Source organism: Plecotus auritus, assembly GCF_963455305.1.
Source record: "Plecotus auritus genome assembly, chromosome: 9".
Lineage (NCBI taxonomy): Eukaryota > Metazoa > Chordata > Mammalia > Chiroptera > Vespertilionidae > Plecotus > Plecotus auritus.
In genome coordinates this window covers 140,389,361-140,416,480 of record NC_137783.1, presented here as the reverse complement: position 1 = coordinate 140,416,480, position 27,120 = coordinate 140,389,361, and the positions used below count along the sequence as shown (strand labels likewise).

Here is a 27,120-nt window from a genome sequence, read left to right as displayed (position 1 = left end):
TCCATAAGTGCCTACGTTGTGCCAGGCAGTGCTGGTGAGGAGAACTCTCCTGACTTTGCCACTCCCAGCCCCGTGTGCTCCCTTCCGGGCCTCAGCATCTTTCCTGCCTCGGTGTCATCGGGGCCACCTGGCTTTATAGCTTAGTGCTTATAATGTGGGGTGGTTCCTTTAAAGAGGTACCGTTGATGGTTTAAAGAATGCACACTTTCCCTCCCCGACCCCATCAAACAGATAACTGCAATGATATTCCAACCCTGAAAGGATCCATATGTTTGAGGTTATTGTTCCAAAAGCTGCCTGTTGACTCTTTGGGGTTGATTACAGGCTTTTCCCCAGGAATTCAGGCTTCAGGATTTGGCTTCTGATTTGGGGATAGGCGGATTTGTCTTGCATGGGCTGCTTATCTGCCTTGATTTTGATAGAGATGCTTAAAGGAGGTGTGTGGGCAGGCTTGGCATAGGGCCAGGGCAGTGGTCGGCAAACGCATTAGTCAACAGAGCGGCAAACCGCGGCTCGTGAGCCGCATGTGGCTCGCGAGCCGCAGTTTGCCGACCACTGGGCCAGGGGAAAGCCACAGCAGCACCCAGGCCCCGAACTCTCCCAGCTACACTCTCAGGAAAATAGCTTTCTGAGGAAAATTCCCTGTTGTTCCCAAACATGAAGCTGAGCTATGCAATGCCTGTTGTAAACTGCTTACAAACTCTGAGTTGGAGGCCATGGTTAGTGATTGCTAATGCATTAGACGTAGCATTATTTGTAAGAATAAAGAGAAGGAAAAGTTAAAAGATCAGAATAGTCCCCTGACCTTAGAAACGTCCTGATTGGGAAAGCAAGTCTAGAAAGCAAGGTGATGGTCAGTGTGATATTTACAGCTCTTAGATCACATCCATTGCTTCGTGCCCAAAAATTGGTGCCTGGGATTCACATTAACTGTGCACTGTATGTGTTACTGTCTGTTGGCTCATTTAGATCAAGAGTTGGCAACCTTTAAAATTAATATTTCTAAATTCCCAGCCAGTCTGTGTGTTATGCTGAAGATTTGAGGGGTGGGTCAGAAGTCTTTTTTTTTTTTTTTAATATATTTTATTGATATTTTACAGAGAGGAAGGGAGAGGGATAGAGAGTTAGAAACATCGATCAGCTGCCTCCTGCACACCTCCTACTGGGGATGTGCCCACAACCAAGGTACGTGCCCTTGACCGGAATCGAACCTGGGACCTTTCAGTCCGCAGGCTGACGCTCTATCCACTGAGCCAAACCGGTTTTGGCAGAAGTCTTGATGAAATGTTGACACTCTGGTCTGAGAGAAGGAAGGAGGGGGCTAACTTACAAGCAGGGCCATCATGAAATCCATGGCATTCCATGGCAGACTGAAAAACTCCCCTTTAGAGCTGTACATTCAGACAGGAGTGTGTCTGCCTTGTTTACTACTGTATGCCTAGTGCTTGACACATAGTAGATGCTCAGTAAATATTTGACTAAAGAGTGAACTTAATGTGCTTGGACATAGAATTTTCTCCTATATAGTTTCTATGAGTAAAATTATAAGGAGCTGTTCAAAGTTAAATACTCTCCTATTCTATATTAGGTAGGGAATCCTGGGCTTCCATTTCTTGGCCTGCTAAAGCAAAGAGTAATTTTGTGCCCTAGCCAGTTTGGCTCTGTGGATAGAGCATCGGCCTGCAGACTGAAGGTTCCCCGGTTCGATTCTGGTCAAGGGTACATGCCTGGGTTTCGGGCTTGATCCCCAGTAGCGGGTATGCAGGAGGCAGCCAGTCAATGATTCTTTCTTATCATTGATGTTTCTATATCCCTCTCCTTTCCTCTCTGAAAACAATAAAAATATATTTTAAAAAAAGAGTAATTTTGTGCTACTTACCTATCTGGTTTTGGGTAATGAGAATCTCAGTCCTAACATTGCAAACTAACTTTCTTTTTTTTTTTTTCTTCCCTTGAAATGAAATCCATAAAGCTTTTTCCTTATTCCCTGCTTTCCCACCCCCAATCCAGAAGTAATCCTACTATCCTCTTAATTCTGGATACTTGTACTTTTTTCTTGTACCCTTGCTTTGTTTCACCTCTAGTTTCTTATGCATATGTCATTAGCTTTTCTAAATGATAAGCTCCTTAGTAACAAGATATATGCTTTACTTTTGTATTGGCTCGTTGAAGTGTAAGACAGTCCCTAAAAATAGTTGGGGCAACTGATTTTTGACAAAAGGTGCAAATGCAGTTCAGTGGAGGAAAGACAGCCTTTTCAGCAAATGGTGATGGATCAGTTGGATAGCCATAGGCAAAAATTTAACCTTGATCTAAACCTCACATCTTATAGAAAAATTAACTGAAAGTGAATCATGGATTTAAAGTAAACATAAAGCTTTTAGGAAAAAAACTTAAGGAGAAAATTTTTCGCATCTCAGGTTAAACAGAGTCTTAGACTTAAGACCAAAAGCATAATCCTAAAAGGAAAAATTGATGAATTGGACCTCATTAAAATTTAAAACTTCTCTGTGAAAGACCTTTTGAAGAGGATGAAAAGAGAGAGAAAATATTTGCAAAATACATATCCAACGAAGGACTGAGCATCTAGGATCTATAAGGAACTCTCAAAACTCAACAGTTAAAAAACAGTCCAATTAGAACATAGGCAAACACATAAACAGACATTTCACGGAAGAGGATACACATATGACAAGTCGCACATGAAGAGATGTTCAACATTGTTAGCCATTAGGAAATGCAAATTAAAACCATAATTTATGTATCACTATACACCTATTAGAATGGCTAAAGTAGAAAGTAAATAGTGACAATACCAAATGCTGGTAAAGATGCCGAGAAACTGGATGACTTGAACGTTGCTGGCGGGAATGTAAAATGGTGAGGCTGCTCTGGAGAAACCGTTTTGGCAGTTTCTTATAAAACTAAACACGCAGCTACCATATGACCCAGCAGTTGTACTCTTGGGCATGTATCCCAAAGGAGTGAAAATTTATGCACACACAAATTCGTACTAGCTTTATTTGCAATGGCAAAAAATGAATCAGCCCAGATGTCCTGCAGTGGGTAAACTAGTACATGTACACGTGGACTATCACTCAGCAATAAAAGGGAACAAATGTACTAGTAGATGGATCTTCAGGGAATTGTGCTGCGTGAAAAAAGCCAATCCCGAAAGATTACGTACTGCATCATTCCATTTATGTAGCCTTTTTGAAATTACAAAATTATATAGAGATAGAGAACAGATTAGTGGTTGCCAGCGGGAACCTGAATGGGGGAGGGTGTCTGGAAAAGATTGACAGGAGAGACCCTTGTGATAGAAATGCTCTGTATCTTGACTGTGCTGATGGTATGGATCACACTATGTTTCGCAAGAGGTTGCCCTTGTAGAAAACTGGGTAAAGAGGACACAGGATGTCTGCATTTTTATTACAACTTCTTTTTAATCTGTAGTTGTCTCATAATAAGATGTTTAATTAAAAATAGTGGTAACTCAATAAGTATCTGTGAGTTGAATGCATAAATGATTTAATAGGGATACTCAAATCTCTCCATCGCCATGACTTGAGCTTGCTGTTGGATTGCCATTCTAGAACTTGATATCAGGATTAATATTTTTTAAATAGATGGAAATTTCTGGATTTTTGAAAAAATTTCACCCAAGGATATGTTTTATTGATTTTAGAGAGGGAAAGGCGCGGGGGGAGGGAGAGAGAGAGCACGAGCGAGCGAGCACACGTGCACGCACCATGGATGTGAGAGAGAAATATCTATTGGTTGCCCCCATACATGCCCCGACTGGGATTGAACCTGCAACCTTTTGGTGTATGGGATGATGCTCCAACTAACTGAGCCACCCGGCCAGGGCGGATTTTTTTTTTTTTAATGCTGTTGAGAACATCATCTGCTTTGACAGTTTGGACTTTATTGTACTTTTTATCTTTTATTTTAAGACACCACAAGTCATTTGGGGAGGGGGGTGGAATAGATGGGATATAAAGAAATAATTCAAAAGAGTCCCTCTGCTGTTTGATTCTCCACCAAGAGATTCTGGGGTTTATGTACACCTACAGGGCACTGTGATGAATTTACTTATTAAGAAATTATTTTGAACCACATTTATGCTTTGAATTCAGCCAGGATTACAGGGTTTGTGGTCAGTGCCACTTCCTCCCTTTCTACAGTGAGAAGAAAACAAAATCCACTTGATATTTTGAAGACTTGATAATGGTTATTTATAAAACTAATGTCTCTTTTTCCACTTGTGCAGGATTTAACAAGAATAGCCATTGGCTTATGATCACCATTCTTTTAACTTCATTAAGCAATCCCCTGGGACCAGACTTAGATTAGTATGGCCCCCAATGGAGTTGAGCTTATGGAAATAAAAATGATTTCATGTTTAGTGGGTCTTAAGGAGCACAAAATTAGAAAATCCATGGCCCTGTCCTGACCTATCTCTTCCTCCTCCCATACCCTCAATTTCACGTCTCCTCTTTCCTTCTTTATTATCACTCAAGGGATTCATTGCCTCATGAAAAATAGTAGTTGAGTTTAATCTTTTGTTCAGCTGCTTTTTGCTTGTATTTCCTTCTCTGCCCCAGAGCCTCACAGATTACAAGATTCCAGTAGGCCTGGGGATGTCATATGTGGAATCTCTCTAGTTTGCTACATAGCTGATGGGAGTTCCTTCTTTTAATGGTGTGAGCATGTGGCTCTCTTTGCTAAATGGAAACCACATTCATGAAGAGCCTTCAGCTTTTAGAAGATGAGTACTGCTGAGAGCAAAGGGTTTTGTCATTTTCTCCCCCTCCTCCCCCTTCCCCTCTCCCCTCCCCCTCCCTTTTCTATTTTCAACTTGGTCATCAGCATGCACGTGTGACTTTACCATCTCTGCCTTGATGACACTGCGTGTGATTTAAGACAGCATCTGACTTCTTTGTTTATGAGCGAGGATGGAGCATGGGGAGATGAGGTGCTTTTTAGAATCAGAAGGGTGGGAAATCATGACGTCATGAAGAGACGACTGGACTGGCAGTTGGGACCTAGCTTGAACTAGCAGTGTCACCTTGGGACAGCCACTTCCTCTCCAGCTCTCAGTTTTCTCATTGTGTATGAGGGACCTGGTGAGAGGATCTCTGCCTGAGAGAGTGTCAGCAGGGTTAGCAACTTAGACCATCAAAGTGAGCCTCTTCTTACCACCCACAGAAGGCACAAAGAGTTCTAAAGCCACCTTCTTCTGCTGTGCCTTCCCGATAGTGGTCACTGGTGAAAGATTTAGTAGCACACATTCCTCTGTCAGCTGTGGCCAACTCCAGACTGCCTCTTTGCCTTCGCCACTGCCCCAGGCTTCCTGAAGCAGGCGCTTGGAGGGATTGGAGATCGTGTCCCCCAGCACCAAGGCACTAACCTCCAGCCAGGCTGGGCAAAGTAGGATTGCTGCCAAGATCCCAGAAGCCTTCCTGTGATACTGTTTTTCCCACTTGGTTTTTTGTTTTGTTTTGTGGTTTGTTTTTTTAGAGGAGAAGGAAGAGAGAGAAAGAGAAACATGGATGTGAGAGACAAACGTTGATCGGTTGCCTCCTGTATGTGCCCTGACCAGGGATCGAACCCACAACCCAGATATGTGCCTTGACCGAGAATCAAACCAGCCAGGGCGCTGCTTGGCTTATTTTAAGCAGCATCCTGCCTTGAGTTGGAAAGGTGTCTCAGGTAAATTGGTGTGATCCAACAGGTAGATCTTAATTCATAACACAGCATGCACATGTATTTGTCAAAACCAGTCAGCACTAGGGAACTCCGGGTGATAACTTTAGAGCTCCTTTCCTCTAAAATGTCTAACATTAGCATTTAATTGTGTCTCAGGCACCCCCTTGACAAAAACTACCAACCACCAGTGTAATGAAAAGCATGAGCTGAAAACGAAGCCAATCAGTCCTCCATTCTCATTTCAGGAAATTCCAAATATAAAAGGTGAGCTTTGTTCCCAGAGGGCTGAGAGTGAATCCGATCACTGGCTCCTCTGTGGAAACCAGCTAGGAATTGGAATCCAGCCAGCTACCCCTTTCCCATCTGGGTAGCATGCAGCGCAAGCCTGAAGGGCCAGTAATTCAAAGACGTTTGCAAGTTGGGTTCCTTGCAACTCTGCCCTGGCCGAGCCCCAGCATGTGACCACAGGGCTGGCCTGGTTCATAGAGCTCTGTTCCACTTTGATGGTTAGGGATTGCCAACACTCAGGGGCGTGTGCAAGGAGAGAAAGGAAACCCTGGCCGGGTTTGGTGCACCTTGGATCCATACTTACCTCACCACTTCTCGGTCCCTCTCTTGGCTCTTGAACCCTAACACATGTGGCATCTTCTCACCCAGTAGCAATATCCCTGTGGAGCTGTGCCTTTGAAAGTGTGGTAACTGTAGCAGCCACTTCAGAGAGTTACTTTTCTCCTGGAGCTGACCCATGATTTCCTAATTGAATATCCCACATGGGCACCACCTGTGGCTGTACCTTCCTCTTCTCCCCCCACTCAGTTTCCTGAATGTGACTGTGGTTAGCTCACACCCTGAGTTTAAAATGCATTCTCTAAGCTGGCTTAGAATACAGTGCATTATCCTCTTTTTAGGAACATTTATTAGGTACCCATATGTGTATGGCATTTTAAACAAAGTTAAAAAATGCAGGCCATGCTCTTTAGAAACCTATAACTTGCAACCGATTGCAATTAATGGGTTAGTTTCCTTGGGAATAGCTTAGTAAAGGAGAAGATAAATGATTTTAGCTCTAAAAGGACATTAGAGGTCACCTAATCCAGCCTCTCATTTTGCAGATGGCAAAATGAGAGGGACAACTTGAATAGGTCACTTGCACGACTGCGGCGGAGCCAGTTCTGGATCGGCTTTAACTATGCCCCCCATTGTCTTTTCTGTAGGAAGTAATCTAGGCTGCCCCTGTGCCTTTTAAACAAAGGTAGAGCTTAGTTTGATCCTCTAGTGATGGGAAGCCACAGGGACCTCAGAAGCTTAAAAATTAAAAAACAAAATAGGTAACTCTGAAAGCAGTCACGTGATCACAGCTGGGAGTCCAGAAGAGGAAGTTTTCATAATCCTGGAAAGAGGTGGTTAGGACCAAATGTATAAAAATTAGATTGGAAGGAAACAGTTGGAGGATGGTATTATGTTATGATAATCTCTGACCCCAAATGTAAGGACAGTTCAAATTATTGCTGAGCCCCTAACCAAGCCATGGAATCCTATCAAATAAAAGAGTAATATGCAAATTGACCGTACCTCCGCTACACCCACCAGCCACGCCCACCAGCCAATCAGGAGGGAATATGCAAATAAACCCAACCAAGATGGCTGCAGCTACAGAGAGCAGGAGGGAGGCTTGGGTTTCCCTGGCAATGGAGGAAGCCAAGCTTTCCACCTGCCCTTGCTGGCCCAGGCCTCAACTCAATGCTACAAAGTTTCAATTATAGAAGATAAATAAAGCCCAACAGAAATGGCGGCAGCCACGGAGCTGGAGAGAGCAGGAGACTAGGGTTGCCCGTGTCGATGGAGAAAGCCAAGCTTCTGCAGCCCTGGCCTGCCCAGGCCTCCGTTAAGGCTACAGTTTCAATTATAGAAGATACATAAATCCCAAAAGAAATGGCTGCCGCCACGGAGCGAGCAGAAGGCTTGGCTCCACTCCAGGCTACAAAGTTTCAGTTGTAGAAGATAAATAAATCCCAGATCCAGGGCCTCTGCTTGGGTCGCCGGGGGGGGCGTGGCCGGCCTGCAAACCACCACAGGTCCCTCGCCCAAGCTGCCCCACACCCCGAGGCAACCCCCACCCTGATTGGGGACACCCTTCAGGGCAAACCAGCTGGCTCCCACCCATGCACCAGGCCTCTATCCTACCTAATAAAAGGGTAATATGCAGATTGACCATCACTCCAACACACAAGATGGCTGCCCCCATGTGGTCAAAGATCCTACCCCCATGTGGACACAAGATGGCCACCACAAGATGGCCAGCAGGGGAGGGCAGTTGGGAGGAACCAGGCCTGCAAGGGAGGGCAGTTGTGGGCAATCAGGCCATCAGGGGAGGGCAGTTGGGAGGGACCAGGCCTGCAAGGGAGGGCAGTTGGGGGCAATCAAGCCTGCAGGGGAGGGCAGTTAGGGGTGACCCGGCCGGCAGAGGAGGGAAGTTGGGGGTGACTGGGTCTGCAGGGAAGGGCAGTTTGGAGGGACCCAGGCCTGCAGGGGAGAGCAGTTGGGGGGTACCAGGCCTGCAGGGGAGGGCAGTTAGGGGTAACCAGGCCTGCAGGGGAGGGCAGTTAGGGGCAAACAGGCTGGCAGGGGAGCAGTTAGGCATCAATCAGGCTGGCAGGGGAGTGGTTAGGGGGTGATCGGGCTGGCAGGCAGAAGCAGTTAGGGGCAATCAGGAAGGCAAGCAGGTGAGCAGTTGGGAGCCAGCAGTCCTGGATTGTGAGAGGGATGTCCGACTGCCCGTTTAGGCCCGATCCTGGTGGGGCAGTCGGACATCCCTCAAGGGGTCCCAGATTGGAGAGGGTGCAGGCTGGGCTGAGGGACACACACGCCCCATGCACGAATTTCGTGCACCGGGCCTCTAGTTTATTCTGAGAGACCTTGGCTTTTGTCTTCAAAGATGTGTGCGATTAAACATAGAGGAGGACACAGTATGTGGAGCGCTACAGTAGTCTGGGCCAACAGTGGAGCCATGGCTTTGTGACTTGAGAGAGCTATGGAAGCACTGTTACTAGACCTGCAGGGGTAGAGTGTGAAGTCTGAAATGCCTGCACTGTACAATATATAAAGGCATTTGCTAGTAATGTCAAAGGCTGACCCCAGAGCAGTCTCCTGAGGTAAGAAGGAAAAAGTTGAATTAGAGTAGGAGGTGGGTAGCCAAGAGGAGAGGGGGGTAGAGTTTGAGTTCTCACTCTTCTGGCTGGGAAAATGCTTTACTATGTACATAATCGACTCTGTGCTACACTGGGGCTCGATTAGAGAGGGCCCATCCCCTTCTGCTCCACTCCGTTTTGATCCTGTAGTCAGCTGCAGAGTTATAGATGAAGTGACAAGGATGGTATCTTGATTGTATCCAGCTGCCTGGAATAAGTCAAGGGCAGAGAGGCCCCGTGTGCGGAGCAGCGCTCACTACAGGCTCCAAAGGAATCTGAAACTGGGGACACCTCGGATGCTTTCAGAGCAGCACAGTTTAGCACTCTGCAACCCAGTGTCACCAATTAAGTCCCTCTGGAGAGAGTGCTGATAAGTGACTTCAGCTAACAGGAAGAGGACTGAAATCTTAACAACATTCAACCCTAAAACTGAGCCAGTATTACTATTATTGCTGGAAACGGGGGCTTGAAAAGAAGAACCCCTTGGGAAAGTGATTTCAACTTCCTTTGCATGGATTACAGAGCTGTGCTGACTCAGAGTAAATGGGGGTGCAACTTCCATCTAGCAGAGGTTCCCACTGAATGGGTACCTTCCTCTCCCCGCACCTTACCCCTTTTCCTCCACTTTGTCCATCCTGGTGTTTACTTACTTGTGCTTGGAGCCTTTCAGAAATATTTCTAATTCTATTGAAGTGAATCAGTGAGTGTTGTGCTGGTGTGACTTGCATAGACAGGTGCTGGGTGCTGAGAAGAGGAAACTGGCTGTGTATTTTAATGGAGCCTGCCCCAGGCCCACAAACCAAACCGAAGTTATGGCTCATGTACTATGTTGTTGCTCTGGGCTCTATAAAACTATAATAGTATCATATTATTTTAATCTGCTGAAATACAAACCCCAGAGTAGGGAACACAGCAGCAGCATTACACATCTGAGGAAATGTTTGACATGGATTCGTTTGTCTGCAGCTATTAGGATGATGCCTGTGGCCAGTTAACTCTCTTGGTTACAACATGGTGTTAATGAGGCCAAGGTTGTGGGTTTGAGTGCCTGTTAGGTGAGCTGGTTTCACACAAAGGAAAGTTCTTTTCACAGCTCCAGACCATGCTCAAGACCCAGGGCAGACATCACATAAAAAGCATGTAGTAGATGATCACAAGGAGGACTGGGCAAGAGAGTGTAATGACTCAGCAAATATCCCTTTACTGGCTTCTGGGAAAGCAATTTGAACCATGTGCTTTAGTGATGGTGAATTATTACTGTGATCTTCACACACAAAGGATATCACATTATTATTAATGGTGCTGGTTGATCAATACTGTTGCAGACATCCTTTCTGAATTAAGGAATATAATGGCTCTGGCTGTGAAGAACAGAGAAAGGCTCTCTGGTTCCGTTCTTTCATTCTCAGCAATTGCCTGCTGAGATTCTGCCCGTTCATGCATTCAACACGTGTGCATGGAATGCTGGCGTGTGCCGGCCCTTTTCTTTGTGCTTCAGACACCACAGTGAATAAGACAAATTCTCTGTCCTCATAGACTTTAAATTCTGTGGGAGGAAAATAGATAATAAATAAGAAGCAATAAATAATCAGAACAATTTAGAAAACTGATAGTTTGGTGAAGAAAAGCATGGGGTTGAGGGGATTTGATGAAGACTGGCTGGTTGGGGGACGGTGTTTTCCTTAGGAAGGTGTGAAAAGGCCTTTCAAAGGAGGTACATAAGCAGAGACCTGACTGGTGAGCAGGAGCCAGCCTTCTGAAGAGCAGTCAGAAGGAATAGCAAGCACAAAGGGCTTGAGGTCCGGTTGTGGTTAAGGAACAGAAAGCCACACTGCAGTCTGAGAGAGGTGGTGAGAGAAGAGGTTGAAGAGTGGTAGACCTTTAGAACAGAATGCAGAGTTTGGATGTTCTTAGTCAACAGAAAGCCACTTTTTGTTTTGGGGGTGAAACATTTAAAGATTTTCGGGGGATGTTATGGGTTGAAGTGTGTCCCTCAAAAAAAAAAGATACGTTGAAATTCTAACTCTTAGTAATCTTATTTGGAAACTAGAGGCCTGGTGTATGACATTGGGGGCCGGGGGTGTTTCCCTCAGCCCGGCCTGTGCCCTCTTGCAGTCCCAGACCCCCGAGGGGTCCTTAGTGCTGCTGCGGAGGCAGGAGAGGCTCGTGCCACCTCTGCTGTGCTCACCAGCCTTGAGCCGGGCTTTTGCCTGAGCGGTGTTCCCCCTGTGGGAGCGCACTGACCACCGGGGGGCAGCTCCTGCATTGAGCATCTGCCCCCTGGTGGTCAGTGCATGTCATAGCAACCGGTTGTTCCGCCATTTGATCGATTTGCATATTAGCCTTTTATTATATAGGACTAGAGGCCCAATGCATGAAGGTTCATGCAAGAATGGGCCTTCCTTCCCCTGGCTTCCAGCGCCACCTTCCCGCCTTCCCACGCTGCCCAGAGGCCCTGAGTGGCTGGGGCGGTGTGGCAAATCTTTGTTGGGTTAATTTGTATACTCACTCCTGATTGGCTGGTGGGCGTCGCAAAGGTACAGTCAATTTGCATCTTTCTCTTTTATTAGTGTAGATAGGGTCTTTTCAGAGGTAATCCAGTTCAAATGAGGTCATTGGGTGGGCCCTAATCCATTTTGACTGGTATCTTTATAAAAGGAAAATTGGCCACAGAGGCATGGAGGGAAGAAGGCCATGTGAAGACAGGTTTGGAGGTATGCATGTACAAGCCGAGGAATGCCAAAGACTGACAGCCAGCCACCAGAACTTGGAGGAGTCAGGGAAGGATCCTTCCCCCACTGGTTTCAGAGGGAGCATGGCCCTGCCAACACCTTGATCTTGGACTTGTGGGTTCCTGTTATTTTCAGCCACTGGTTTGTGTTACTGTGTTACAACAGTCCTAGTAAACCAGAAAAGAGAAGTGCTAGCTCACTGGCTCTGTCCTTGGGAAAGCAAGGAGCATCCTCCCTGGGCACAGGGGCACTTGGGGGTTGGGGAGTCTCCAGTTGCTGTAGCAGTATGACCATAGGACATATACAAGGTGGGGCAAAAGTAGGTTTACAGTTGTGAGTATGCAAAACAGTTTATTATTGTATTATTTATTAATTATTGTATTTTCCATATGAACAACTGTAAACCTACTTTTGCCCACCCCTGCATGTGGGTAAAAACATAATGAAAATAATATAAATTTTAAAATTATAGGATAGAGCCTATTGGTTGAATTATCTTGTACAGCATACACTAATATTGTTTTAGGAATGGTCTTTTTAGGAATGCTCTTTAATAATTTGGAAGAGCAAGAGTGGAAGCAAGAAGATAAGGAAGAAGCTTGTGACAGTCTAGGTGAGAGATGAGGGTGGTTTGAAGTAGAGAGAGGTAGTACAGCTGGTAACAGGTAGTCAGTAGAGTCAGAGGACTTGTAATGGGTTGGAGATGGGAAAAGTGGAGAAAGAAAAGGAAGGAATAAAGGCTGACTTCTAGTTTTTGGGCTTGGACAGTTGGGTAGATGGTTTATTTAGATGGAGACAATTGAGAGAATGGCTTATCTGGAGATATGGAATCAAGAGTTATGCTTTGGACATGTTAAGTTTGAGATGTCTATTGTTTATTCAGCTGAAGATATTAAATAGTTTGTTATCTCAGGAACTTTCAGTGTCAAACATAAATTTATAAGACATCAGATTATAGGTGGTTTTTAAAGTGTTTGAAGCTAGATGAGATTACTTAAAGAGTTTAAAGAAGATCAGAGGGCCCAGGGCTGGGTCCTCAGGAATTCTGCTGTCTAGAGGTTGGTAAAGGGTAAGGAATCCTGATGCTGAAAAGCAGTGCCCCGTGAACAGCGGGCAAATTGTCAATACTCATTAATGGTTAAACTAAATTACACAGAAATACATGGGGAAAGGTATTAGAAGTACCTCACCCCAAATTACCGAATTCTTTTTAACAAAACTGTACCTAAGAACGTTTTTGTTTTCAATATGTCACAGATTATTTGTCTATACTTAAATTATGGCTTCTAAAAGATCATAAGAATGGCTGGCTGTGTGCTCCGGAGAAATCGTTTTTGTTTTTAATTTTAATTTTTTTTAGAAACAGAGACTTTGCAAGTTTTCACAATTGCCAAAATGTAATATAAATCAGAACAGATGAGTTAGTTGCAGGGTTCCATTTAGTCTTCATGTGCATGTTAAGGACAGAACCTATTTCATTAATCATATGTTAAGCGATTACCTACCTTGACTCAATTCAGTAAGTTATTTCTCCACATTATTTGAAATTTCTAAGCAAGCACAGGAAGTGTTGGAGGAAATCAGAATCAACATCTCTCTTTGAATATTGGCAGAAGAGCTAGCACCTGTTCAAATAAACATCTTCAGAAGCTCATTCTGACCTTAGTTTGTGAAAACTTAAACCTCCAAAGTCTGTTTGTTGATACCTGTTTGGATAACTTCACACTCACTCTCTGTGCTTGGTTGTGTGTGAACTGAGAATGGACTGTTGATGTGCTTCTGTCCTTAGGTCTGGCGGGAGTTTCCTGACCGGTTGGTGGGTTACCCAGGTCGTCTGCATCTCTGGGACCATGAGATGAGTAAGTGGAAGTATGAGTCCGAGTGGACCAATGAGGTGTCCATGGTGCTTACGGGAGCAGCTTTTTATCACAAGGTAAGGTGTGGGGCAGGCTTGGGGCAGGTGGCTCTGAGTTGACATATATTTTTGCCTATTGTTTTCAATATCATTTGTGTCAATAGACACTCCCACCAGCAAAATATAAAATTATCTTACCATAGCCTCCCTTGCATGAAATGCCCATGAAAATGGATCTCAGTGTTTTAAGTGATTTGATTACTAGTGAGATTGAAATTCCTTTTGTTTATTTATGAGCCTTTTGTATTTCCCTTGTCTAAGAACTATCACTTCATGTTTTTGACTCTTAATTAGGGAGTGTTTGAAGGGTATGCATTGGACTTCAGAATATTCGGTTTGGTAATAGAGTGTTGCCTGGAAGTGTATGGTTTAATTAAATAGTAACAACTTGTCCGCTGTCAGCGGTGGCGTGAGGCATGATGCGGGAGCCAGGTCTGTTCGGCCCGGCGCAGTTCAGGTAGCTCAGCCCTCTCTGCACTGATTGCTGTCGTTATCTTGGCGCTGCTGCCCTCGTAGCTTTCAGGGCTCCAGGTCCAGAAATGTTTTTTTTTGTTCTTAGTAACGGATAATAAATAAGGTTTATAATTTGGGAGGTTTGTGTCAGTAGATTGTATATACTTTTATTTTTGGCTGTGAATTTCTATACTTTTTCATATGTAGGTAGATTATGGTGGTTCCAGAATTGCCTCATTTTTGTTTTACTGTAAAAAGCATATACCTTTGCAATGTCAATCCACTTTAATTTATCTCTGTTTCCCTTTGCAATCTATGGAAAGAACAGAGAAAACAGGATTGGGCATTGTGACTCCAGGGAAGGATTTAGTAAAGATGAATGTATAGTGTGTCTCTGAACAATATTTGTAAAACACTTAATCAGTCCACTGAGCCTGCATCCTATAAGGGCTTCACGTTGTACCTCTCCTCTGCTCTCAGTGGGTGGTTTTGAAAGGAATGACAATAGTAAAGCTTTTGGTCACCTAGCCAACAGCATTCTAATAACTCCTTTGCCCTTTCTGTGGCTACAGCCTTGTGATTAACCTTATGAGAGAAAACTGTCCCCATGCCTTGACAGAGTTGCACTTTATCAGCCAGAGGGAACTGCTATTTGAATGTTTCTTCTTTTTGTTTCTTCACCTGATAGTATTTTAATTACCTGTATACCTACAAAATGCCTGGGGACATCAAGAACTGGGTGGACGCTCATATGAACTGTGAAGACATTGCCATGAATTTCCTGGTGGCTAATGTCACGGGGAAAGCTGTCATCAAGGTAGGAGGCATCCTGGTCCAGCTCTGCTGCTGACTTGCTCTGTGATCTTGAGCCAGTCTCTTTTCCCTGAGCCTGAGAAGTTCTCCTAACTAGATGAAGTGAAGTATTGGACTAGGTGAACCTGGAGCTCCCTTTTCACTTTTGAAGATTCTGTGATTAACATTGTCACATTGTAACGTTGAAGGGTAGGCTTTGGTAATTTAAACATACTTTCTTTATTTTATGCAATTTCTTTGGTTACTGGTTTTAAACTTCAGTATCAGAGGTAAGGGCTGTGATGGTCCATCTACAAATCATGTGGTTTTTTTTAAAATAATTTTAATCTCAAAGCTGATTTGAAATCTAGTTCTGTTAGGTAAAAGATACAGTTTACATCTTTCTTAAGGTAGCCAATCTTATTTTTTATAGACATTGAAAAGATAGTACACTTTGTAAATTATAACTATAGTTGCCCTAAACGATGTTTGTAAATATTGATTACCGGATGTTAAAAATTAACTTTCCTATAATATATTAACGATCCCTTGGGGATTGATATCTATTCTTGAAATGTAGATTTTTCTCAAATTAGATCCCTGGATATGTAGAGAGCACACACTTTTTTTATATAAGTGGAGTCATCTCAGCCTTCTTTCATTCTGGGTCAGAATTCTGTGTGACAATGGGCACTACTTCTAGGCCAAATTCCTGATCCTGGAATCTTCCAATACTGGAAGCTTATATTGGAAATATAGTGTGACATTCCCGGCTGACTCATACTATTAGTTGATGAGAGAAGCCAAATTAAACCATAGTAACTAAGGAAAGAAAGAGTCACTCCTGGTGCTTTCTAACCCTGCAGTCCTCATCCTCTCCCCCAGCTCTCTAAATAACTCCATGGACAGCTCACTGCAAGGAAAGTGAAAGAATGTGAATTGTGAAATTCGTTTTAAAGAAAGTTTATCTCCAAATCTGCTTTTTGACAAGATGTTTTGGCTGTGCCTGCTTACTCTGGACAGTAATTCCTGGTGTCCTGTGCTTAACCTGGCCTAGTTAGTCATCTAATTCCCCCCCTCGGTCCCTCTGCTGTTTACTGATCTTCACTAGGTTAGGATAGCAGCTTCCCCTGAGTGTGCTAGGAAAGCACTGGAAGGTTAAGGTTTGGGAGGGTAAGGCAGAATCAGGGAAAAGGATTCAGAGGCTGAGGGACCATTGGATTGTTTCTTTCTGATTCAAGGGAATTGCAAAATAACCTGGCATCTTCAAGAGCCTTGTGCAGCTCATAGCATTTGCCATGAGCTGGAAGAAGGAGAAAGAGCGCCTGTTGGAACTAAGGTTACGGTGAAAGTTATGGGAAGCTGTATTTCATCGCCCTTATGGCTGCAAGAACAAATGGTGTTTATACAAGGACCTTGGCAGTGAGAAAACAGTCATTAAACAGGAATTAAGGAGCTTGTCATCACCACTTCTTTCCAGCTACAGAGGCAAAAGCCCTCCAAGCCTTTTTTATTGGGCCCTTGTGAGTTTGCCGTTGGCCGAGCCAGACAGAATTGAATGGAGAAATGGTGAGGTGTGTGCATGTGTGTATGGAGGGAACAGGCATCTCCACTTACAGAACAGAAGCATGCAGAGTGGTGTCACAAGCATGGTTTTATTGTCCTGGGCGCTGACAGACAGGTATTTTTGTGTTCGTCTGGTAGGTAACACCGCGGAAGAAATTCAAGTGTCCAGAGTGCACAGCCATTGACGGGCTTTCTCTGGACCAGACGCACATGGTGGAGAGGTGAGTGAACCTCTTACCAAAAGTCTGCCCTGGCTTCTGATCCCCATTTCCTGCCTTGGGACTGTTTATGGGACTTTTTTGGAAATGTAAGGACAGCAGCTGGTAGCCATAGTCACCTCCTTTTGCACTGTGGGAGTTGGGTTAGTTCAAGCCCAGGTCACCCAAAGAATTAATTTGGAATGCTACTTACTCAATTTGTAATGGCTGGAAGGGTCTTAAAAATATTGCTGGCCTTAAGCTCCAGAAGCCAGATTCTCCATTTAGACTAAGCAGTTAACCATCCACAGTCATTTGAGTGGAAGGTAGTTAATTTTAAGGAAATACTGGATTGTTTTTCAGGGTAATATCTCCATGTTACAGTAGAAGTTTGATCAGAAAGAATTAAACCAAACCCACCAGGGACACATTACCTATGCTGACACTACTAAAACACCTACCAAGAACAGAACTGAAAGCACAGCTCTACATTACAGAGAGCGGGAGAGGGCAGCTCTGAAATACTGCTTTAGTTCGATGCAGTCAGCTCCTCAACAAGCACACCTTTGTGCGGAGTGTAACACCAGCCTTGTAGGTGCATATAAAAGGAGTGGAGACCGTTATAATCTTACGGTATACCTAGTAGTTCTCACTTGTAACCCAAAGGTACTCAAGCTTCAAATCTCTTCACTCAAATCCAGTTCTTCCAAAGGCAGCGCCTTATGTAAGACAGCATGCTCTGGCATCCAGTAGCACTGTTGTCAAGGGACCAAAATTCACTCGGAGAAGCTACAGTAGTAGAATGAGATATCTAGTTCAACTTTCCACAGGTCTCATGCATCTGCTTGCAGCATTCATTTCTGAAATCTGTTAGCCATATTAGCATCCTTCAAGCCTGGAGGACTTTTCTGTGCAGACCAGTGTTTCTTTTCAGTTGGCCTGGATTCTTTTATATAATTCTTTACTCCTTACTCTTACTCTCTAAATAATCTCTTTATCTCTTTCATATATAAATATCTTACCCAAATAACAGGACTTTTATCAACTGTTAATACATTATTAATGATTTTGGAAATATCTATCACTGGTATAAATATTATACTGTCAAAGGCAGTGACATTAACTGTCATAGCTCATTTGGAAGAGAGACCCCAATTATAGTTCTATTTGGAATACATGAAATTTTTCCTTTAAACCTACCACTATTCTCTATGTCTGGGAGAACTTATAGCATTAAGCAATTGGTTGTTGATTGGGTTAAGTTAAAGTGGTGGGGTTATATGGTCCAAGAAATGAATTGTAGGGAGAAAAGTTGATTTGATAATGGCCTTGAAGCATGCGCTAAGGCTAAACATCTCTCCTCCAGCACCACTGAGATCATTGCAAATGCAAAGCAACTTAAAATGCAATGAGAAATTATTGATCATTACAAATGTAAAGCAACCTAAAATGCAGTGAGAGAGATTTAAGTTGGATACACTTACTACTATACACTGAAGAAAGTAAATAAGGGAGATGTATGTGGAGGCTTCCAATCAGAAAAAGGCTTTTGAAAATAGAAAAGGCAACTTCCCAGATATTGTTAGGCTTGAGTCAAATTATATCGGACTTTACAATTAACAACAACAAATGCGTGCACACACACACACACACACACACACATCAAAGTTAATCTAAAACTATATGTAATAAGTAGCATAAGGGAGACTCAAAATGTTATAATTGAGCCCTGCCTGTATGTTCAGTGGTTAGAGTATTGGCTCACCGAAGGTTGCAGGTTCAATCCCCAGTTGGGATGTGTGCAGGAGACAAACAATTGATGTGTCTGTTTCGAATTGATGCTTCTCTCTCTCTCCACAACCCTCCCTCCCTTCTACTCTCTCCAAAAATCAATGGGAAAAATACCTTCAGGTGAAATTAAAAAAAAAAAAGTCATAATTGATCAGAGGAAAGAGAAGTGACATCTTGCTAGGTCAATTATTAGGAATAATTTCGTAAAAGAGATGGCATTTGAAGTGAGTCTTCAAAGACCACTAGGATCCCAACAAGTGATGCACTGGGCAAGAGAGGATCCCAGGCAGGGGAACTGTGTAATCAAAAGTGTCCATCAGCAAGTTCAAGGTGTGTTTGGCCAGCAGTTAAGTTCATTCTAATGTCAGCTGTACTTCAGGCATTCATATAGTTCATGAGGGGATTTTAGTCTTTATAGAAGTCCAGATAATTAGGGAAAAAAGATAGGATTAGAATATCACTATTATACAAATTCTGGAAAATAGATCTAGGCAATGATTGTCAGTGGCTGCTAACAAAAGGAGACATGACAATTACACATTTTGTGTCTCCTGATAAATGTTCACCTCTGAAGTATTCTTATCCCCAAATCAAACCTGATGAAGACTCTAAATTTAGCTACTGATAGACAAGACATACAAGGGACAGATGAACATATCAAAGGACACCATGGGATGCAGCCAGCGAAGTCCACATGTGGGGACAGGGTGAACAACTCAGTTTCTTCAACAAATGAATAGCTGGAGTAAAATAAGAGGAGGGGTAATCTACAGACTAAATCAGCCAGTTGCAACATATGGAACTCATTTGGATCCTGAATCAAATTGTAGGAGAAATAAAATTATGAGTTAACCTAGGGGGAAGAAGTTCACTTTGGCTAGAGCATCGAGTTCTGGCCTGTTAGTTCCAAACTGCCGGAGCCTGGATGTTTTTCTCCAGGCTCTGGTAAGCCATAGAAGGTTTTGAACAGGGGGGTAGCTTTTTTTTTCTATATTCCCAGTCTGTTCTTCACATGCAAAAGGGTAGTAGCTTGATCTAAGTATTGTTTTGAGATTAACTTGGAAGTAGTGCATAGGATGGAATGAAATAAAGGGATTGAAGAAAGAACAGTCAGAAGGCTTGAACTAAATTGAGTATGGAAAGGAAAGAAGGAATTAAATTGCAAGAGACCCCCCTTCCCCCCCAAAGAGACAAAGAGAGATATACTAGAACTTATTTCTAGCTGGATAGGTCTGAGAAGGTTATGGAGAAGGAGTTGAGAAAGATAACTTCTAGATTTCCAGTCCGGAAGAGTGGCAGTACCTTAACAGTGTAAATAATATAGTTAGGAGGAGACACTAATTAGAGAGAGGATGGGGTGAGTAGTACCTTTAACTGTATAATCATGAGGACAGGAAGAGATCTTACTCATGCCGAAGTTGGAGAGCAGTAGGTGTGTGATTTGGGGGCTTTTGTCCTCTCTGTGCAGGTGTAGATATGGGGCAGACAGTTGGAAATGTGGAACTAGAACTCTAGAAAGAAGATTAAAACAAAGCTATTTAAAGGCATCTGCCCAGAGATGGCAATTGACTGAAGAAGGACCAAGGGCAGAATCTTGAGAAATTCTAACGTTTAGGAGAAAGAAAGAATAACCGAAAACAGAGAAGTGACCACTGGAGAGGCCAGTAGAGAACTGGGATCTGCAGTGCTCAGAAGCAGGAGAGGAGCAGGGACCATGCAGACTGGGAAAAGGCCTTTGAAATGAATGGTCATTGGTGACTTTAAAAAAAATAATGCCGTAGAGTGGTGGGCCCCAAGGCATAGGGCAGTGGTTCTCAACCTTTCTAATGCCGCAACCCTTTAATACAGTTCCTCATGTTGTGGTGACCCCCAACCATAAAATTATTTTCATCTGTGGTGAGAAGTAGAGTTAGTGAATCTAGATTACCCTTTTGAGAAATTTGATAGGGAATCAGTCTTGAAATCAGTTAGAAACTGGGAGTAAAACTATTTGGATTAAAGACTGGATCACCGAATTATTAAATAAGGTCCTCAGATAATGAGGGAAGACATGATTTAAGCCTCTTGTGTAAACCAAGAGGTGGACTGTAGGGTGTTCATTGGTGTTTTCTTTTTTGTAATTGTCCCCTTTGCAGAATCACATTTTGCACACAGTAGTGAAAGGGGTTAACCACTTCGAAAGTTATGAACCTTGTGTTGGGTTTTGTGGTTCAATAAGCTTACTTATTCTATTTTTGGGTTCTAGAATCAGAAATCTCAGTTGCACTACCCAGCATCCATTTCTTCCAGGATCTGCTGTTACTTCTTTAAGCTGCTCATTTTGACCAATAGCTTCAAAGAGGTCAAGGCAGTATGGCAGACAGACAGTGTTGATTTAAGGAAAACAACATAGTATTTTGATTCAGCCCAATCTTTGTTCAGATTATGAGTTTGCCACTTGTTAGCTGTCTGATTTAAGGACAAGGACTTACCTTATCTGAACATCAATCTTTTCACCTCCTAAAATGGGGGTATTAATATCTATCAAATTACAGTGTCCATTCATTGGTTCAACAAATATTTATTGAGCATCTTTGTACCAAACACCATATTACATGCTGGTAAGTAAAATAATAATACAAGAAAGCTTGTAGCACAGTGCCTGGCAGATTCGTTTCCTTCCCAATTTCCCCAGCATTAGTCCTACAGGTTCCTGGTTGTTTAGGTAATTGTATGTGTTTGAAAGGAAAACAAAACAGCATTAGTCCTTTCTTTCTCTCCCCCCGCCCCCCCAGATGCTTCCAGACTTTAGAGGTAGACATTGGCAGTTCTTAGCCTGTTTATACTCAATTAGAAAGCTGACCCAGGGGAACAGTTACTGATGGGGTAGCTCAGTGGTCGGCAAACTCATTAGTCAACAGAGCCAAATATCAACAGTACAACGATTGAAATTTTTTTTGAGAGCCGAAAACCAACTTCTGCACATGGGCCACGGAGTTTCAATCGCACTGTACGTGCACGCCCACACGTATTTTGTGGAAGAGCCACACTCAAGGGGCCAAAGAGCTGCATGTGGCTCTGAGCCGCGGTTTGCCAACTACTGGGGTAGCTGGACACCTGACAGAACAACTCGGGGTTGACCAGCAGTAAGCCAAGCTCCTCGTTCACCCTAACCTGTTTCCCAAACCAGATGCCCTGAAAAGAAAGGAGGAAGCGTTGTCAGTACCTGGCGGGAGACTTCGGGACCTTTACCATTCAGAGTGGCCTGCCACTTCTCCAGTGCAGGCTGTGTGGAGAGAGAGAAGTACACACGGAGCCTGAGTTAGCCAGGGGCAGCTGTCAGCAAGTCAGGCTGGCCGGAGCCCCGTGGCCTCTTGCCGGTGGCCCGGCCCTGTTGGCAGGTCTAGTTACAGAGGAGACATTGTCCTCAGTGTTCCCCAGGGGGCCGTGGAGCCGCTCTGCTCTGCCAAGAGCCATGATTCTTCTTTAGTACATGCTCGCTGGTACCTATCCCGGCACCGCTGGGCTTTGCTAGCCAGAGTCTACAGGCGTAATAACTGAAAGTGCAGAGTTGGTACAAAATTACAGGCAGAACTGTCCAAAGTAAGGCCTTGCAGAGATTTGACTTTGCCTCTGCCTTGACCCCATTATTTGAGGAGAGGGAAGCTGTTGTCCGGTGCTCGCTTCATACCATTTTGTTGAAAATGCTCAGTGTTTTTGCCCAATTTCTCCTCAATTTGGAACCTATGACTGCCTCCTGAGTTTCAAAAGACTGCCAGCGAGTCGTGGTTGAGGATGATGAAGAGTGAAGGCTCTGTTGCTGGTGCAAGCCTGGTTTGAAACCGCCCAGCACTCCAGCTCTTGGTCTGTGGCCAAGTTATTTAAGCACTGTGTCCTAATGTCTCACCTGCATCACCAAATTATGATAACCCTGCCCTGGGGTGCATAGAGGGGGCTACTTTAAGGAAGCAGCAAGATCATGGATGTAAATTACTTGGCATGTAATAGGTGCTCAGCAGTTACTCATTTCCAGCTCCTCCCCTTGGACCCTAGAATTGTGTTAATAAATAATTTTGTGTCATCTCATCATTAAGACTTTAGCCTTAGGAGCCAGAATGCCTGGGTTTGGCCCAGCCTCTTACTAGTTACTTGACGTGTGTACATGTGACTGAGCTTCTCTGTGTCCCAGCCTTCCCAGTGTGAGATTGGGGATAAATTAGGACCTGCCCTATAGGGTTGTTGTGAGGATGAAATGTGTTACTACTATATGAAAGCACTCTTGAAAAAAATTTTTACACACACACACACACACACGGTGTACCGGTTAATAATAGCGGATTTTGTAATAAAAGAAAACACGATAATTTTAAGAGAAACATCAAAAGTGCTTTATTCAAAGTAATGTCCATCGCTAGCTACACATTTCCCCATCTTTCAGGTAATTTGTGGATACCGTCCCAATAGAACTTTCCTTGTTATGAGGCAAACCATTCAGAGACCCAATTTTCCACTTCTTTGTACGTTTTGAAGTGCTTCTCAGAAAGTGCGTGTGCCATCGATCGGAACAAGTGGTAATCTGAAGGAGCAAAGTCTAGTGAATACAGCGGGTGGGTTAATACTTCCCAGGCAAGATCTTTTAACGTGTCTTTAACTGGTTTTGAAGTGTGTGATGGTGCGTCATCATGAAGCAAAATTACTTTGCCGTGTCTTCTGGAACATTCTGGTCGTTTCACGATCAGAGCATGGTTCAAATTGATTATTTGTTGTCAGTAGCGATCAGTATTAACGGTTTCACCTGGTTTTAGAAGCTCATAATACACCACACTTTCCTGATCCCACCAAATGCAGAGCATTGTCTTCTTTCTGAAGTGATTTGGCCTTGCAGTCGATATTGATGGTTGACCTGGATCAACCCATGATTTTGTGCATTTGGGATTCTCAAAATAAATCCACTTTCCATTGCCAGTCACAATTCGGTGCAAAAAAGACTTTCTTTTGTGCTGTTAAAGCAACATTTTACTGATGACTTTTCGGTTTTCCATTTATCTTTCATTCAGTTGATGTGGCACCCATTTTCCTTCCTTTAAAATCATTCCCATTGCTTGTAAACGATCAGAAATTGTTTGCTGAGCAACGTTTAATCTTTCTGCAAGTTGTTTTTGAATTTGACACACATCTTCATCCAATAATGCTTGTAATAGTTGGTCTTCAAACTTTTTTGGTTGACCTGGATGTTCTTTTTCTTTCACATTGAAATCATCACTTTTAAAGCGTTTAAACCAGCATTCACAAGTATCTTGAGATGGAGCATGTTCACAATAAGCTTCCCGAAGTATTCAGCAGCACTTTTCTTCAAAAAAAGTAATGAATTAAAACTTTCTGCAAATGCTCTTTTTTTGGCTCGAAATTCGACATTTTTAAGTGTAAAAATATCTATGATGTTAACACCTTCAGCAAATTTGACATGAAGTTTTGAAGCTTTTTGTCAATACAACAAAATAGCATACATATCAAATTGCCATATATATCAACATATGTGTAACTCTATCTATTGAAAAAAATCCACTTTATAAACCGGTACACCTAGTATATATTTGTTGATTTCAGAGAGGGAGGGAGAGAGAGAGAGAAACATCATTCATGAGAGAGAATCACTGATTGGCTGCCTCCTGCATGCCCCCTACTGGGGATCAAGCTCACCACCCGGGCATGTGCCCTGACCGGGAATTGAACTGTGACCTCCTGGTTCATAGGTCGACGCTCAACCACTGAGCCATGCTGGCTGGGTTATATGAAAGTACTCTTAACACAGTAAGTACTGGTTGTTGATTTGTGGTGCTGGTGGACACAGTGCTGTTTTTAGTTAGAAGAGCTCAAATGTAGTAGTAACACATTTTTCTAGAAACATAGTGACCAAGTGAAAAGAATTGATAATGACTGGCTTCTTTATTAATTGATTTCTTCCTAAAGCTCCAAGTGCTCCAATAAAAACTTGTTGATTAAAATACTTTGAAATAAATCTGACAGTACCTCTGAGGATAGAAGAGATTCCTGGTCTGTGTCTTGAAATTTAGCCCCTTGTAATGGTTCTGCCTCTGATCAGTTTGTTCTTGCTGTAGCTCTCAGGTGCCACGGGCCTAACTGAGGAGAGAGCATGTTGAACTTTCTGAAATCCATCTTGGAGCTCCCCTCAACTTCAAAAGCGGTTTTTACAGGCTTGTTATTCCCCCTGATCTGAGGCTGAAGTGTCCTCATTGTCAGCTGTCACACTCAGTTGGCCTGATGGGCCAGAACCTTTTCCTGCCAGCCTGCCTGACCTGCTCACCTCCTAGGAGGTTGCTCGCCAGGCTGGGGGTTGGGGATGTTGAGGAAACGGACTCTCCCCTGCTCCAAGGCTGGGCTGTCCTGTCTCCCAGTGGGCTGTGGGCTGCTGATTCTCACATGGCTATGGCTCCCACCCTGGAAGCTGTTCTGTGGGAACTTCAGCTTGTGGAAGTTGACTGGTAATTCCCAGAGATTGCCACTTAGAGCCTTTAGCCAATGTTGGTTGAAGGGGTAAAGTGTTTATTGTTTGAAATTGAGGTTCACCACCCCCATTAGCTCCTTTTGCCTTCCGTTGCTCCGTGGTAGGGGACTCCTCTCTGCCTGTTAAACTTCAGTGAGCTCAGATCCGAGTAGCTTTTTCCTCTCCACTGGTTGCCTTCTCTTTAGCTGGCAGAGACGGGGTTAAGATTGTTGGCAGCTAATCCACCTTGGTTTGAGGCCTGCTTGTGCTGATCTGGAAGAATGACTGGAATTTAGGGGGAGGGGAAGAGATAGTCTGACCTCTGCAGGCCCTCCAGACAGCATTCCCTGTTCACTTTCTCCCACTGAGCTAATAGAGCACCGCCACATCACTCTGTGTCCACACCCCTCCAACCTTTTCGAACCTGGGAGCAGGCTGGGCCTCCTTGGGTTTTTTCTGTTGACATTGAATATTATGTATTTTGCTATCATCTCTCAGCCTCTTGAACATTTTCTCTTTTTCCCCCACCCCCGTCCCTCTCATCTGCTCACCTGCCCTCCTGCTCCCTGAACCCCACAGGTCTGAGTGCATCAACAAGTTTGCCTCTGTCTTTGGGACGATGCCTCTCAAGGTGGTGGAGCACCGAGCCGACCCTGTCCTGTACAAAGACGACTTTCCTGAGAAACTGAAGAGCTTCCCCAACATCGGCAGCTTATAAACCGCCCCCCCCCCCCCACAGGTGGGGCTCTGAACATAAGTTTGGACCAAGGGAGAGAACACGCACCCCAGCACTTCTGACAGCAGGGGGGACGTCAGAGTGGAAGATTGACATACTGACCTACTTCCTCAAGAACGGGAAGCTCAGGAGGATGCCTGAGCATTGAGGGGCACCCTCTGTTCCGGTGTTTCCTTGGTCTCCAGTGGCTTTTCTTTGAAGATGCCGAACGGAAGCCTTGGCGGCACTCCAAGTTCCGGTCCAGCTCAGGGTGGGCAGAAGTCGGTTTACAGTTGTCCGCATGGAAAATAATACAATAATTAATAAATGAGATACAGGAATAAGCTCTTTCACGTACTCACAACTGCAGACCTACTCTTGCCCCACCCTGTGTGCCTGGACCTGGGGCACTGGAGTCGCGCACAGAAGAGCATCGGCTGCCGAGCAGGGAGCTTATAAGCTCCATAACTATTCCTGTTTGATTTGGCTTTTTAATGTGATTAAAATAATTTTTATTCCTTTTTCAACTATGTCTAACGCATTGATTATGGGCGGTCTAAGGAGCATCTTTCTTCTTTTGTGTATTTAACTATATCTCCTAACTCCTGTCTACATCCATGTCTGGGAAGACACCGCCAGGAGGAATATGTGGTGCCTTGTGTACCAAACAGAGTAAGATCCCCAAACTAAACATTGTAAGAGAAGATGTCTCCCAAACCTCCAAAGGTTTTGTTTTTTCCCTTATTAGGTCCAATCAGTCTTTCGTAGGTTTTCTCAGGGAAAAACGGGGGCCTCTAATAGCCATGCACTGAGTTGCTCTAGCAAGTACCATACTGTGAAAGTTGAGGGAGTTGTGACCCCACCCCTAGGGGATGCCAAACTTTCCCTCATTCTCTTGGTATAAATGTAACATTAGCCAGGGAGGTTCTGGCTAATGTTAAATGCTGCTGTAACAACTGCTTTGCAATGGTTGCTGGTATATTTAAATCATTAAGTTTCAGCATTTAGTAATACTGCACATGTGTGAATTATACCTCTTTAAGCCCAGTTGATGAACAAATCTACTCTGGCAAATGTTAGATGTTATGGATTCGAAACAGATTTATCTGGCTCTAATATTAAGATTAGCCACAGTTTGGGCTTTAGCCATAACATATGTCCCTAGAACACAAAATATATAACAATTTGCCTGGAATATGGATATAATTACTGAGCCTAGTTGTGTGCCAGTCAAAGTCACTAATACATCCCACTGTTCTGTTGAGTGACACAGAAGTGAGTGGTGATTACGCTGTCGTGTGTAACCTGGTTGTTTTCACGAGACCCTTCACGTGTGTTCAGACAGACTTTCGAGAAATCGGAGAAATTTCAGGAGAAGTAAAATTGGAAGTGGAAGTCAAGAGAGCTTCGTCTTTCATGTGAAGGAGTGAAAGAATCGTGGACTCTCACAGGTGGGAGGGTTGAGAGCCCTCGTTCAGGTCATTGATTGAGGCAGACGCTGCTGCTGGGGCTTGCTTAATGCATACTTTTGATTCATTACATACCAGTCAGGAGGGCACAATGGAAGGCATTTTG

At 43.8% G+C, this 27,120-nt stretch overlaps 1 protein-coding gene across 1 annotated transcript in view; it reads left to right on the top strand.

Moving 5' to 3' along the window:
* EXT2 (exostosin glycosyltransferase 2) overlaps positions 1-26,072 on the top strand; it is a 123,950-nt gene extending 97,878 nt beyond the window's left edge. The window contains exons 11-14 of the mRNA XM_080643199.1: positions 13,422-13,565; positions 14,689-14,817; positions 16,497-16,579; positions 25,410-26,072. Coding sequence (XP_080499325.1) covers positions 13,422-13,565; positions 14,689-14,817; positions 16,497-16,579; positions 25,410-25,548 — 495 coding nt within the window. The 3' untranslated portion in view covers positions 25,549-26,072. The remainder of the gene's footprint in view (positions 1-13,421; positions 13,566-14,688; positions 14,818-16,496; positions 16,580-25,409) is intronic.
* Positions 26,073-27,120: the final 1,048 nt, after the last annotated feature.